At 40.3% G+C, this 15,592-nt stretch overlaps 2 protein-coding genes across 8 annotated transcripts in view; one reads left to right on the plus strand and one right to left on the minus strand.

Moving 5' to 3' along the window:
* Positions 1-311: 311 nt before the first annotated feature.
* Positions 312-12,276, plus strand: ccdc191 (coiled-coil domain containing 191). Its single transcript, XM_026938210.3, has 16 exons — positions 312-380; positions 786-824; positions 919-1,054; positions 2,455-2,574; positions 2,658-3,054; positions 4,104-4,236; positions 5,211-5,401; positions 5,546-5,795; positions 7,044-7,426; positions 7,694-7,791; positions 8,555-8,637; positions 8,718-8,819; positions 10,767-10,910; positions 11,555-11,707; positions 11,873-12,027; positions 12,105-12,276. The coding sequence occupies exons 1-16, from the start codon at positions 312-314 to the stop codon at positions 12,274-12,276; spliced, it is 2,625 nt and encodes an 874-aa protein (XP_026794011.3).
* A 93-nt stretch (positions 12,277-12,369) lies between these two features.
* Positions 12,370-15,592, minus strand: part of zdhhc23b (zinc finger DHHC-type palmitoyltransferase 23b) — a 7,130-nt gene continuing 3,907 nt past the window's right edge. For 5 of the 7 annotated variants that reach the window (XM_034298220.2, XM_026938214.3, XM_026938213.3 and 2 more), the window contains 2 exons: positions 14,369-14,536; positions 12,370-13,467 (listed from right to left, as the gene is read on the minus strand). In XM_034298220.2, coding sequence (XP_034154111.1) covers positions 13,194-13,467; positions 14,369-14,536 — 442 coding nt within the window. In that variant the 3' untranslated portion in view covers positions 12,370-13,193. The remainder of the gene's footprint in view (positions 13,468-14,368; positions 14,537-15,592) is intronic. The other 2 variants (XM_026938211.3, XM_034298219.2) reach the window with 1 other exon arrangement.

The raw sequence follows: 15,592 nt of genomic DNA on the forward strand, positions 1-15,592 counted from the left end.
ATTAGTGGGATTTGTAGTTTTATGCAGGAACAAATCCGCGTGCAAACAAAGCACCATTTAGTTATCGTACTACATTTCCCATGATTCACTCGGGCACGAAACCACTCGGGTTGTTTGATGGGTTAGACGCTGTAATGTAGTTATTAAATCGATTTAGAACTTTGAATGAAAAAGTTTGAAACTTATATCACCAATGCTAAAGATCTACACGACATTTTAATTTAGTTTAAGTATAATGTTTACTTTTTCTCTGTGTATTATGGAGCTAAATTCCGTCTATTTGTGTATCAGCTGAACTGTATGACTTAAAAATGGCACATCCATCTGATATGTTTCACTGGAAAAGATTTTCCAAACCTGGAACCCAAGCAAGCACCAAGGCAAGTTTATTCTCCATCACATATAGAAGTGATGAGCCTCGTGTTCTCAGTGTGTGTGGAAGTTCTCTGTGTTTCTGACATTTGCTTGATCCTATAATACAAACCCCAGATTTAACTCATTCACTTTCCTCCACCTGATCCTGTTCAAACAACTTCCTCATGTGTTCATCCAGATAGAGGCTCCATCCTGCTTAATCCTGTGAAAAGCAATTTTTAGAGGCATGTGGTGGGGTTCATATCACGTCTCTCTCAGATTAGGCAGATCCACTACCAGATATTATGAAGGAAAAAAAAAAAGAGACTTCTCAGGGAAGATAAACTCCACCCAGGTTCACCTCGTTCATTTCTAGACATGACTACAAAGCAAAGTATTTATAATCCCAAACGATTTCAACTATTTTTCAGGCGCATCTGAATGATGGGGATATAAACACCTGGATAAAGGTTAGTGTGACATTTTGCATATGATAAAAAAATAATAATAATTTTAAAAAAGTATCCACAGAATGAGAGATCTGCTCATTTCCACTCTTCACAGAAGGTCGAGATGGCATCGGAGTTCGCTGTATCTGAAGTGTTTTCATCACAGAAACCACACACTGGTAAACCGAGCCGCGTTGTAGCCCTGCAAAGCACGGATCAGCTCCAGGACCATGATGACGCATACAGCGAAGGTACACATGCACCCACAACTCTTACTCATTGCTTTAGGTTTTAGTACTTTTAGTTATAGAAATGCTTTTTTTTCCCTAACAAACATAAAACATCATGTTTTACGAGCCTTATTTATGATATCAAAATGATGTTGTGGGTTATTTTCTCTCCAGAACAGTAAAGTAAAATAAAAATGTTTGTATGTATTTTGTATATATGCCTACCTTTTATTTGATTTCAGTTTTATTGGCACTTTGGGCAGCATTGTGGCTTCACAGCTAACCCCAGTTTGATCCTTAGCTGAGGTTACTGTATGAGTGGTTTTCCCACGTTCTTCCTGTGTCCGCATGGGTTTCCTCCAGGTTCTCTGGTTTCCTCCTTCCTCCCAAAAAACATATCATTAGGTCGACTGGCTGCACGAAATTGCCACTCGGCGTGAATGAGTGTTCAAGGTTCAAGGTTCAAGGTTCTTTATTTGTCACATATATTACATACATGTGATGTATTAATGTAGTGAAATGTTTTTCCTTTGTGCCTCGTCCCACAGTGCAAATGTGATACATAAAACAGAATATAATAAAAGCTGAATATGATAAAAGAATAAAATAGAAAAATAAAATAGAATAGACTCTATTAGACAAAATATAGATGTTATATGTAAAAATATGTAGAAAGTGTTTAGCAGCTTGAAAAGAGGATCTTAGCAGCTTTTTGAGGACGTAGTGTGCAAAAGATAGAAGAGTTTTTGTTTGTCAGTAGTGCAACCAATTGTGTGTGTGTTTGTGTATGTGTATGTGTTTGTGTGTGCATGGAGCCCTGCAACGGACTGGGTGTATTCAGTGTGTATTCCCATCTCATAGCCAGTGTTCCCGGAATAGACTCCGGATCCACCATGACACTGACCAGGATAAAGCGCTTACTGAAGAGGAATGAATGAAATGAATGAATTCATGTCTGTCATTTATTTGAATCCAGTTCATTTTGGAGGCAGTGGTTGAAGTTTCAGGATTTTTTTCATCAATATGTCAATCTATATTATTGATATACAATTTATAACTTATAATACATAAATATAGTTTTTGAAAATGTTGTTGTTGTTGTTGTTTTTTTTTAACTTTAATAATCATGCCTCAGAGATGCCCAGTTCGTGATACATACATGTTGTATACACTGGTCTAGATATTTATTAATGAAAGCTTATAACCAATAATGAATAATCATTTCAAATAATTATTGTGTGACTGATTGTAAAATGACCATGTAAAAAGCAGGATAATGTACATCCAGATGGTTATTATCCCAAAATAAATCCTGATCACCCTGATGCAGCTGGATGTATGTGACGAGCTACAAAACTTCTTTATTAAGTGCTTTTTTGTTGACTGGTTAATTTTGTCCTCTTCTGTTTTGTATCCCACAGCCCAGACTATTCTTAGCGATTGGATGAACAAGAAGCTGCGCCTAGAGCTTGAAATGGACGAGGAAGAGGAAGATCTGGCTGAAGATCAACCTGCAAACCTGAACTACAAAAACTTTAATGGTACAGATTTGTGTGATATATATATAAAAAAAGCAATATTAATGGATCACATTTGATTATTTTCCCTCATCTGTATTTTTCAGATATGTATTCCCAGCTTGCGCCTGAAGATGAGAGCTTTGAGGTGCGCCACTTCCTCCAGGACTTGATGGAGACAGACGTGATGGATTGTGAGACAGTACAGGAACTCCGGATGGACAATGAGAAGAAGAGAGGCCGTGATCCGAACGTCACTATGGAGATACGACACAAGCAGGTCAAGGAGCGGCGTGCGCAGCGGGACGCGGAGCGGGAGAGGCAGCGCAGGGAGCAGGAGGCTCAGAGGGAAGCGCTGGAGGAGGCTAAGCGGCTGGAGCGCGAGGAACAGAGGAAGAGGAAACAGGAAGCTCAGAGACAGGAGGAGCTTTTGCAGAAGGAAGTGGTGCGTCTACGCAGAGAGATGCAGGAGAAGAAGAGCATGGAGCAGCTGGCACGAAAGAGGTTCATAATCATTAATATTGTACAGAGTAGGTCTGTCACAATTATTACACAATCACTTATTTAATTATTTCAGCTGATGTTGTAGGTGATAGGATTTAGTGCATTAATGCAAACTAGTACATTATTTTATTATTATTATACTAGAACATTACATATTTATTGAAATAGTTATTAACTATAGTGCATTGATTAGGTATGGAATAAAAAACCTGGGGGTGTGCTGTTGTAGGAAAATAATCAACAATGTTACTGTTACGGTCCTGAAGTTAATTATTTTCCTATAACAGCATATTCCAAAGTGTTTTATTCCTCTCATACCACAGGAATTTGCCAGAGATTACATTTTTTTTTATTTATTTAAGAACAACACATAATACGTTTTATCCATATATAGTTACATTTAGTGTTGTTGAACATCGACAAAACAAGTTATTTCCTCTTACTATTTGCATTATAGCAGCTATAAACAGTCTTTCCCCTTCATCAGCCTCTCTTTTTTCCTCTCTCTTAAAGTTAATAAGACAAAAAAAAGCAGCATGTCATGTTACAGAGAAACCACAAAGCGTAAACTCCTCTGTCCTGAGCATTTCAAGTTATAGTTTTTCTTCTAACTGTTATAAAGCTCTGAAACTGGAGACTCCTTCCAAAAATGTTAATGAAACATCTCCTCACAGAAAACCTCACCATATCAATGATTACACACAGTTTTTAAAAAGTCCACCACAAGTCTGTGTGGATTAGCTGTTACTATAGAAACGATAACGTATTAGAATGAGCACATTTCTGTAAAATGTTTATATATTTGCATTAGTAAGGTATTTGTGCTGTCTTCCTACTGCAATTGTTTACAGTCTTTTTTAAAAGTCAGTCAGAAATTCACTTTCTGTGTGTATGTGTATTATAACATTGTTGTTATGCTTATATTACATAAGACCTTTAAACTGTTATCTGCAATTATGTGTATGACAAACAATCATCAGCTGTAATCCTGACAGGCCTAGAACAGCTAATGAAGATGATTGTGCTTCGCCCACATTTCTGCTGCACAGGGAACGAGAGAGGCTGGAGAAACAAAACACCATCAAGAACTCCATTACGCCAAAACCTGACTTTGTCACGCAGAGGCAGCTGTGCCACAGAGCGCAAGAAGTGGAGGCCATGGTCCACATTCTCAACCTGCAGGTAAGGAAATGTCTACGCTTTCAGTGCTTCATTGTAATCATGGCTATATTACAATAGACAGCATAAATCCATGCCTGATTGAATTTTCTGCAGACTGAGTAGCAAAACAAACACACTTCCTTATCAGATCCAAATCTGTATTTCTGGACATGCAGCTCAGTTTGAATAATCAAATGAGATCTGATTATATAAGAAATAAAAACTACAGGACATGTTGTTATAGGAAAATAATCAACTTTTGAGTGGTAATAGTAACATCAATCCATCTCACTGTTGAAGTGGTTTATTCCTCTTAAACGACAGCACTTTGCCAACACTAGCGATATTTTGTTCATTAAAAAACCAATATATACATTATATACATTAATATTAATGGATAATATCATTTATCCATTAATAAATATACACATTTTATCCATTTATAGTTCCGTTTAAAGTTGTGAAATGTCCATGAAAAGTTATGTCCTGTTATTTCTTACATTATAGCAGCTATAACCGGTCCTCCCCTCACCAGCCTCTCTTTTTTTTCTCTCTTGAAAGTATTAAGACTAAAAAAACACAGTTTATAGAAAACCTCACCATATCAGCGGCTACACGTTTGTGTCCACCATTCAAGTTGCTACAAATGAGCTGCCGTTTTAGACCAAGTGCATTAATATAACCCTGTGATTTGATTTGCAGCACCTTTGTCAGACCTGCTGTTATAGAAAATGAATCAACACTTTCTGACCAATCAGATACAAGAATTTAACAGCCATAAATTTATAGAGTGATATAACATTATTTAGAACGTAATAGCTAAATTTCATTATTGTTAGCCTTCAAATGCTTTCATTGTTACTATAGCAACCAGTTTGGATGTGCAGAAACAGTGGGTTAAAAGTTTTTATGAATATACTCTTTTCGCCGCTGCCTCTGTATGGCACTTAAGTGGTTTGTGTGTGTGTGTGTGTGTGTGTGTGTGTGTGTTCCAGTGTATGCAGAAGCACTTCTCCGCCTGGTACTCTGTGGTTTTAGAGAAAAGGGTGTGGCTGGGTAAAGCAGCGGCGCTCTGTGATTGGAGGAGGCAGCTGAGGGCGTGGCGGGCGTGGAGGGCGCTGGTGTGGGTGAGGAGAAAAGAGAGAGAAGCTGAAAGGACAGAGGAGGAACTGAGGTTGGAAAACAGGTATACACACACACACACACACACACACACACTGAGTGATGAAGTCTCTATTGGAAATTTGCACTCAGAAACCTCACAGGACTCTAACTGTGCTCTGGGTTAGTTCTGAGGTTTTGATATGAGGTGTGTCTTCTCTCTCTGCAGACGCTGTCAGCTAGCAGAGGAGAGTGATCGAAGACGGCTCCTGAGGCGCTGCCTGAGTGACTGGCGTTTGTGGTGCCGAATGGAGAGAGAGCGGAGGGAACTACTCAGCCAGCAGGAGGAAACCAGGCAGAAAATGGCCGCGCTGATCGATGCAGCTGCTTCAGGAAAACTAACAACAAAGAACTGCACCGAACCACCAATCACAGTCCAGCCAGAGACCGTGAACCAATCAGAACACACGCCTCAGCTGGTGAGTGAACTGAACAAATACATTTTTTAACTTTGGTGAAATTCCTTTATTTACACATAAAGGTCAAATATGTCTTAATTTTTTTTAATTGATATCTATAAATGTTAAATAATATCAAACATTTATGTTGTTTATAAAGGTATTTAAAACAAAAAGGTACATATGCAGGAAGTATTATTAACACAATATACAGACAGTTGACAAATTAAAGTGAAAAAGCAACATAAAGTGTGTTAGTAAGGTGTTGTGCCAATACACATCACCAGAACATCTTCACTGTGCCTTGGCATCGATTCTACACGTCTGTGAAACGGTACTGGAGAGATGAACACTGTTGTTTCAGAATCTCGAGAATCTCCCATAGGTGTCAATTAGGTTCTGATCTGGTCATACAGTAAAGGTTATTGCATATGATTTACATCACTTTCCTCCTCATCAAACCATTCAGTGAGCCCTCATGCTGTGTGGATGGGGGCGGAGTCATCCTGGAAAAGACCACGCCCATCAGCATAGAAATGTTTTATCATAGGATAAAACAGTGACACGTTACTCTAAGGGGACAAGTTGGGCCAAACCATGCCAGGAAAATAAATAAATATAACACTCAAATATAGCGAAGGATCACTCGTATGACCACATCATGTTTTTCCACATCTCTGTACACCAGTGCTGATGTTTCTGCACCACTGAACCAGTGCACCGCTAATACGTAGACCGTTACAAATCTGTCATATATATATTTCATATATGTATATATATATATATATATATATATATATATATATATATATATATATATATATATATATATATGGTAAAACAATGTGGCTTTTATATTTTTTATAACAATGTGGCATTATTTTATTTAAGCATAATACATTCCTAAAGTTCATGCCTTTGTTCAATATCTATGTAAGGCCTCATGGATAATTAAAAACATATCTCACACCTTGCTTATTATTTTCTTTGCTCAGCAGAAGAGACTTCTCCTTATTGAATATTCAAAGGCAGTAAAATTTGTCCATTTGGATTTTGTTAGTTTTATCTCCTGTGCTCTTTGTGCTTTTTATCTTCAATGAGACATGAAGGATGGAGTTAATTAAAAAATGAAAATACTAGGAAAAAAAGAAACTTTGCAGAGAAGGCGCATTACGTCTGAGACTGCGTAATCATTTACAACCCCCACAGAGACATTACAATAATAATCTCTATAAAATTCCGACTTCTCTATCAACATCCCAACTTCAGGCCCAGGTACCAGTACAAAGAACCACCTCAGCTCCTCCTCCACCCACTTTGACTGACAGGAGAGCAGCCCCACCCACTCAGGCCTGGCAAGTGACTCGTCGTCACGCTGCACTCTCTTTAGCTGAGGCTCGGGAGGGGCGGAGACTGAGTGGCGCCCCCCGCTGTCAGAGCGCAGAGATGCGCGGTGGCCGGTTTGAGCATCGTCACGTGGCTCAGCAGAGGACCATCGCCGAGCAGAAACGCCTTCTTAAAGAACAGCAGGAAGTTATCTCCGAGCTGCAGGAGAGACAGAAACTTCTGGAACTCAGACAGGAAGCAGAAAAAGCTGAACAGCTAGCAGTCCAGCTCAAAATGTCAGCATCTCAGAATATTATCAAGACAAGGTACTTTTCCCGGCATGTTTCACACACTAGAAATCCCAATGCAGGAGCTTTTTGTAAAAATAATTAAAAAAAATAATAATAATAAAATGTCACACTGTAAAATTCTATCAAGATCGAGCTAGGCCTGCTTTGCATAACAAATGAATTCATAGTGGAGAGTGACGGCATTGTAATCCGTTGAATTCATTATGGCTGATGCCTTTTGTAAAAAGGAAAGAAATCCACAGAAAGAAAGCTTTGTAAATACGCTATTAATATACTTCACAGTCATGGATCAAAAGGAGCCTCAGGTGAAAGCAGCGCCAGTCGTCCAGCCCCCAAAGAATATGACAGTCGTCTGGCCAACCCTCACCCTGCAGTACGAGGTCAGATTTACATAAGCTCACAATCACACACACCTCTGCCACTGGAGCTGACAGCTGCTCTGAGATCCTTTCGTGCTGCTCTGAGGGAGAATAATCCCTGAGAAAAGTCACACTTCAAAGTCTCGCAGGCTGAATTTAGTACCATGTGGGAGGACTGAGAATAAGAGAGGAAGTCTAGTCACACAGGGCCATACAGGTGGTGTGAATGTATACACACACACACACACACACACACACACACACAGTTTTTCCAGTGTTTTTTGGGGCATTGCTACCTGGACCAGGATAAAGGTGTTTTGATAAAGCTGTACAGCTGTTTTCTTGTCTGTGTCTATGACTAAGGGATGATGAAGTGTATTCTCAAGTCAGAAATATGTTTGTAAAACCCTCAGCAGTTGTTATTTTTTGGCTTTGCGTTAAAGAGACTCCCACGTCTGCTCTCAAGCTGGTAGAAACGTGAGCTGATTCATGAAAAGCGTGCTGCTTCCCTAAACAAGCACCAGCATCATGATGGGAAAAAGGGTACTAGAGACCAAGAACAATGGAACGGCCTTTGAACGAGGCTCTTAAACCTCAATCTCTTAGCTATAAAAGCTTTTTCCAAATAAACGAATGCTAATGTAAGAATGCTGATTGTACAATAAAGGTGGAGGCACATATTACACACAGACATTGAATCGAGACTTCGCTTGATAATCCCATACCTGACCTTTGTCTTGACCTTTTAATTCTTTCGTGATTTCTCTCCCTCATTCTCTCACAGCTATGGAGGAGAGAGCTCGGCAGCGTGCGGAGCGCAGGAGGGAGGTGGAGGAGGTGAAGAGGAGGCGGGAGGAGGAGAAGCTGGTGAGCATTGGGAGGATCAGTAGAGGAGAATGGATAAGTTTATTGAATTAATAAATCCATCATTGTTTTTTTCCCCTCAGGCTCAGATGAAGGCGGAGGAGGAGGAGAGACTGAGGCAGGAGGAGGAAGAGAAGCACGTAGCGGCGGAAAGGAGGAGGGAGGAGAGGAGACAGAAGAAGGAGGTGTGTGTGTGTGTGTGTGTGTGTGTGCGCGTGTGTGTTCTTAACTTGTCTTAGACAAGGGCATATTGGTTCTTTTATAGCACATATTTTTATGATGAAAACATTCAATTAAAAGCTACATAAATATGTATTTTGCAATCAGCAGCTGTAGTTTTATACCCCTGGGGCTTGTACCGTCTCCCGGCCTATAAAAACAAAGGAGGCAATATACACTTAACATAACGAAGCTCTTCTACAGGTCAAATTATGGAGTTTGTATTATTTAAGCAAGACAGATCACTTCATTTATTTGACACCTGTGTAAGTATTCACTGATCATTAATGCTTTTCTGCTGCTGATGTTCTGTAGCTCTTATACATGCTAAAATAATATTATTTAAAAAAAAAAAAAAAAGTCCTAAGAACAGCAGGTCTGCCTGCAGCGTATCACCAGGGCTGCCAGGTCTGCGTGACAAAAGTAACAACAAAAATCTGCTCCTTTATACTTTATACGCTGCTTCCAACAGTGCGACTTGACATTGCCAAATCGGCTGAAATATTTACACATTCACATCATGCAACACATTTTTTTAGTGACACAGCAATACTACAAATACACAGCTTCCCTGTTTCACCAAGGTTCTGTTCTCAGATACATACATACATACATACATACAGAACAATGTAAATAAATAAAAAATAAGCTAGGAAAATGTTTCAACCTGTTCACTAGCATACAGTAGAATTCATTCATACTCCAGCAGTACATTATCGTTTGTAAGACATTTGCATTTATTGTACTTAATCCTATTGACACACCCATTAATTAACTACACTGTAATAATACCTATCAATGAGCTTTATTATTTATTATATACTTAATCCAGCATTCCGTATCGAAATGTCAAACTTAAAAGCGAAGATAAAAACGATTCCGCCGCAGCAGCAGTATCACAATTCTGTAGAACGATTATCAAGAACATGTTTCCCTGTACTGAGAAAAGAACAGATAAAACTTAAAGGCAGTTGTTGCATAATTTATCTTTTGAGAGATTACATTTTCAGGGGAAAGAATTTGTGGTCAGTGTAGTGTAGTGTAGTTGTGTGGGTCTGATCTCACAGTGTATACTAATAAAACACTGGGACAGTATAAGTGATAAAACACACCAGAGCGTGCTGGTGTAGGAAAATAATCAACAACAGGGTGGTATGATGCAACCTGATGCAAATAACAGCACATCCCAAAGTGTTTTATTCCCCTTATACCCCAGCAAATTGTCAACTAACACCACATACTTTTTTATCAATTTATAGTTGCATTTAATGTTGCATTTAAAGAACATCTACAAAACAAGTTAATTCCTGTTATCACTTATACTTACATTATAGCAGCTATAAATTCTCTGATAGGACAGAACAATTACACAAATTACACATCCCTCTGGGGTGGAAATCTTAAAGTTACAGCTTGAGCTTTGACTGTTAGAAAGCCTTCCATAAATGTTAAATGAACGTCTCCTTATAGAAAGCCTCGCTATATCAACAATGCTAATTTTCTTTTAAATAACAACATGTTTATTATTAGCCTTAGATTGCGTGCAGCATCAGCCTTACAAGTCCTTGTGAAAGAGTTGCGACTCCAGAAATGATAATGTTTTAGAACGAGTGCGCTGATATAAAATGGTGATTTGCACCTGCACTACTGTCAGAGCTGCTGTTATAGAAAATTAATCAGCAGCTTCTGACCAATCAGAATAAATTTGTGTCTGAGGTAATCAAACAAACATACACAACAGATGTGGTGGATGTAAATTAGGGAAGAAAAAAACAACAACACTGGAGTATTTTAATAGCCAATCTGTTTTCTCTTGGAGGGTTTGCCTCAGAATATAACGCTTTGTAAATGATGAACTATGCTTTGTGCTCCAGCTGCTTAAAATTTGTGTGTGTGTGTGTGTGTGTGTTTAGAGGGAGATGGAGAAGCAGAGGAGAACAGAGCTGGAGCAGAAGTTGTTAAAGCAGGCAGGAGAGCACTACCGCCGTTCCCTGCTGCTGCACAGAGGAATAACACCATGGAAGCGGCTGGTGGAGCAGAGCCAAGCCAATGCTCAGGTTAACACACACACGCACACACACACACACACCCTAGTGGGTTGACAGTCATTCGCAGCCTCACATATCCTCACACCCACATTCTGCACAAAGCCCAGCTGCTGCCTTTCACACAGCGCTGCGTTCAGCCCTCTGCTTTACTGATGTTCCCACCATACCGGGGTTTTACACCTGTTCATACGTTTATCAAGATGGACGAGCAGAGACAGGATATTGAGCCCGTGGCTGGGGGAGAAAATGGGGAGGAGAGAGAAGTATACTCCAAACCCTATTAGTCACAAAAGCTGCAAGAGGTGTCAGCCAACCAGATGGCCGGTGCAGTCTAAAAACACGGATGTCCATTGATGCATAGACTCATTACACACTAGTTTGGCAGGCTTGACATTCTTTCTCTGCTGTGTGTGAAGCACAGCATCGCACCTTTCCAAAACCTAGCCACAGAAATCCATCGAGGCTCGTCGTCCTCCCAGAGAACCTCGATGCACACAGAGCCGTTCATCCCTCCCACTAAGGGCGAGACACTTCTCAGGCGTTCCCGTACACACACGGCATATGGAATGGCAGTGATTTTGCCAACCGCACCATCTGAAGCAATCCGGCTGTGATGGTAATTATGTTAATGTCTCATTTTTTACCTCCACTAGAAAGCTGTGGCGCATCACACACAGGTTCTACAAAGACGCTGCCTTCTGTTTTGGCTACACACAACAGACGAGGCACTGGCGGAGAAAAAGAGCCGTGCAGACCATCTATACGAGTGCATTCTGCTCCGGCGAGCCCTATACAGCTGGAAAATGGTAAACAAGTAGAATTTGTAGCTATAGCCCATTTGTTAAGCTACAGTTAGCTCCATTTTCAGCTTTTCAGATGCAGCAACGTGTTTTAGAGAGTCGATTTCAGCAGTCTACGTTATCTGTACCATTATTGCATCTATGCTTATTAATCCCCCTGTGTTTACTCAGTTTAAGCACCTGCAGTCTCACCTGGAGGTGCGAGCTGAGCACTTCTACATGACTCAGACTCAGAGGAAGGTCTTCAAGGTACTGCTAGATCACGCAATCCACCAGAGACTGGAGGCCTGGGACAGAGAGCAGCAGGCTGACGAGCACAGTGCCAGGTCAGCAAACTAACCATGACAAAATGCAAGCCTTTTAGTGAGGTTTACAAGCTGACTTGGTGTTGTGTGTGTTTCAGGCGCGTGGTGAGCAGATGTTTCGCTGCTTGGCGGCGTCTGCCGGAGGCGCTGCAGGAGGAAAGAGAGCGAGAGGAGCGGAGAGAGCAGCTCCGACGCAAAGTGGCTGAGATCCTCCCGGACTTCCGATCCTCACCGCTGGACGCCATATGGAGCCCGGCGTCGCACATCTAACAAAATCAAGACCCCACCATTCCCATTTCTTGAAAAATAATTGGCTGGAATTCATGAAGAATAAAAAAATGATCTTTTCAAAAACTTTTATTTTTTTTCTTTTGTGAGTCACAATCAATTAGAGCAGCTTGTCACTGATGCATCATGGTACACAGATCAGAACAAACACTGCTTGGGTAAAACAGACAAAACCTGTGTTCTTCTGTGAAGTTGTTTTTTTGCTTGTGTGTGTTTTTTAACAAGGCGTTAAAATGAGATGAAACTCCATATGTTCATTCTGACCTGATTTCTTAAACACTGCAACTTGACTATCAGTTTAACACATATATTAAAGACCCATCTCCATTTGAGGAGTATAAAAACACAAGACACGCACACAGCGTCCTCTGACAACATCTGTCGGACGTTATTGCACATTCACTGCGACGCCGTCGGTGTTTTATAGCCGGATGGAATTCTGGACAAGAATGCATTGTGGTGCTGTCTCCGTTTTTTTTCTCCCATGTCCCAGCAAGGCACTAAATCAAGCTAGATCATGAAATGATGTCTACACAACACTACTTTACATTCTGGGCAGAGGAGACAGACACACAGCAGCTCTGAAAGTTATGGTCTCAGGGCGTACTTTATATGGCTTAGGACTCACAGATGTTGGGTCTGGTGAACAGTCTTGTACCCAGACTCCTTCACTGCTGAGGTGCACTGATGAGGCATTGTGATTTGGTTATAGCCAGATGAAATATAATATACTGCTGCCACCTAGTGGACAAAAACATAACTAAAACCTTTCTGCCACGCAGTTGAAACCAGAAAAATAAAATTTTGGGCCTGTGGTGTATCTGCACGTGCTTAACACTTCAGTCTGACAGCTTTTCATGACTTCCACACTTCTTTAAGGCCAGACATTAAGCAGACGTCTACACCAGATCTGTGGGTTTCAGGGCTTTGGGCTCCAACGTCTCGCCCATGTTGAGGAATTCAGTCCAGTTGGCGCGGAAGCCGTGGGAGTACACACCCGTGTCGATGATAAGGCCCCAGATGAGACTGCGTCCCGTTTTGTCCCTCAGAGCGATCCGAGCCTCACGCTCCGTTACGTTGTAGCTGACGTTGATCAGCTGCAGCACCAGCAGGTGGAGCAGTCCTCCTGTGACGATGCTGCTGTACCAGGCACAGGTGAAGCACAAGGCCGAGCTGGACAAACAAACAGGGTTAGACTTTCGATGACAGATGAATTTTTAAACTGACCTGTCACTAAACACAGTGACTGTAACTCGACACAGGCATTTCCAAAGGCTTTCAGGAGTTTACAATGTGTCACTGCATTGCGTGAGGTAGACAACTGACATCTCATAAGCTTAAAGTTTTCCTTAAACATTAAACACCTAGAATTAAAAAAGTTAATGTTACAAAGTAGGTTTGAAACTTTTTCTTGTCGCAAATTGCCAGCACTTTTACTAGTTGTTTTTTTTTTTTCAGTCTAGCAGATTATTAATGTATTCATTATTTATTTATTGCTGAGCTTTGGATTTAGTCAGACGCTTCCTGTAAGGACAAACCTTGTGCCTCTTACTCTCAATAAACCTTACCTGTACATAAGTACATCATAACTAATCCATTTCAACTGGATTTTTTAAAACAATTTTTGTTGAATTTGGAATGTAAACAATTTTAATAGTATAACACCTTTACAACTACATGTAATTTACAACAACATGTAATTAAAACAAAGAATGACAAATGTTCTCGCTGGACTGCAAGAACACCGCCCTTTTACTACACCCTGTCACCTACATGAGACGATCTAGGATTATAGCTCCATTCTTTATTCTTGTAGCGTAACCACCCTGCAGAGGCATCCGGATGTTATGATGTTATGGATACAGCCTTTAATTTCATACCAGAAGCATTTCTGTCTGCTCCTCTGCCAACTTTTTGATGTACTGTTCCACAAGATTGCTCTAAATTTCCTGTGAGAAATCTTCTACCCTTGTCACATCCTTGAAAACTTCTTGGATTTGGAATTGCAAAACCTTAAATTGTGATCCTTTTCCATAATATATATAAAAAAGCAGCTATGTAAAAGGGTTCCCACCTGGACTGACTGTAGACATCGGGGCAGTAGAGCAAGGCGGTCAGGAGGCTCTGGGTGGGACACACACTGCGCAGAACCAGGCTGATCCCATACAGCGAGGTCAACAGGAAGAAGATGAGCGTCAGCAGGAAGCTGCGATGGTTGGCCTGACCCACACAGCTGTTAATCCTGTCCAAGCAACAGTACAGGTCAGGATTTGACTACAGCCTTCACACATATAACTGTATAATGCTTTAGATTTTTCAATTTTTTTTTTGTCCTCCCATTTTCTCCCTAATTTGATCTTCGGCAATTACGATCCTCACACCCTTCTCCCCTGTCATACGGATGGCTACACATGAGGTCTAACAAGTGCTTCCTCCAAGACATGTGACAACTCCATCTGTCGACTCCGTCTTTTCAGACTGCCGCTCATTTATTGTAAAACACTCGGAGAACTATCCACCCTCTTCCACATACAAGCTCACAGACACCCATGACTGGCTAGTGTCACTATGTTTGACAGGTGAGAGAGAGTTTGCTATCCCTCCCACCCAGAGAACACAGCTCTCTTGGGCTTCCAGATACAGACGGTTATGGCATTGGCTGGGTAGAGTGACGCTTTTCTGTAGCAGCACTCGGGAGAGATATTAGATATTTTATGAAAGATTTGAAATTAGCAACTTATAATAACAGATTACTTCTTGTTGTACATTGTGAACGTGAGGAGTTACGTCCCGCATTAGGGCATATGCTTAGGTTTTTATAAACGCTGGCTCTGCTACTCTGCTACAAGTATGAAAGTTTTTAAATATCACCTGCTTAATTATTAAAAGGAATGTTTTCGCATTGATATTTTATACTTGACTTGAAATTTTTCAACTCACATTCAGTTAAGCTGTGATTCTCTATGTGGGACCCCTGCGGTCTGTGACAAAAAAAGTCCGAAAGTCAGAGTTCTGTGATTTTGTTTTAATGATGATGTGAGATGGTCACTAAAACCCCCATCAACTATTATTGTTAAAGTTATATTTTAATTATTACGGTTAAAAGCAAAATTATTTTAAACTATTTTTTTTACACTGGAAGAGATCTCTATAAATGTAAAGAAAAAGCTGCATGTCTTAAATTACTTTTAAAATAAAACACAAATGTATTTAATTTTTAATTTAGTTGGTATTAAATATTAATTTTATTTTTTCTGAGCTACAGTTCCCTGCTTTACCCAATACATTATTATTATTA

This window comes from Pangasianodon hypophthalmus, chromosome 22 (assembly GCF_027358585.1).
Source record: "Pangasianodon hypophthalmus isolate fPanHyp1 chromosome 22, fPanHyp1.pri, whole genome shotgun sequence".
In the NCBI taxonomy this organism is placed as follows: domain Eukaryota; kingdom Metazoa; phylum Chordata; class Actinopteri; order Siluriformes; family Pangasiidae; genus Pangasianodon; species Pangasianodon hypophthalmus.

Bases quoted from the DNA above. Each gene is read 5' to 3' on its own strand.
- ccdc191 (XM_026938210.3), top strand. From the start codon at position 312: ATGGCACATCCATCTGATATGTTTCACTGGAAAAGATTTTCCAAACCT. The intron at 4,237-5,210 runs GTAAGGAAATGT...TGTGTGTTCCAG, and splicing joins TCCACATTCTCAACCTGCAG to TGTATGCAGAAGCACTTCTC. The intron at 7,792-8,554 runs GTCAGATTTACA...ATTCTCTCACAG, and splicing joins CCCTCACCCTGCAGTACGAG to CTATGGAGGAGAGAGCTCGG.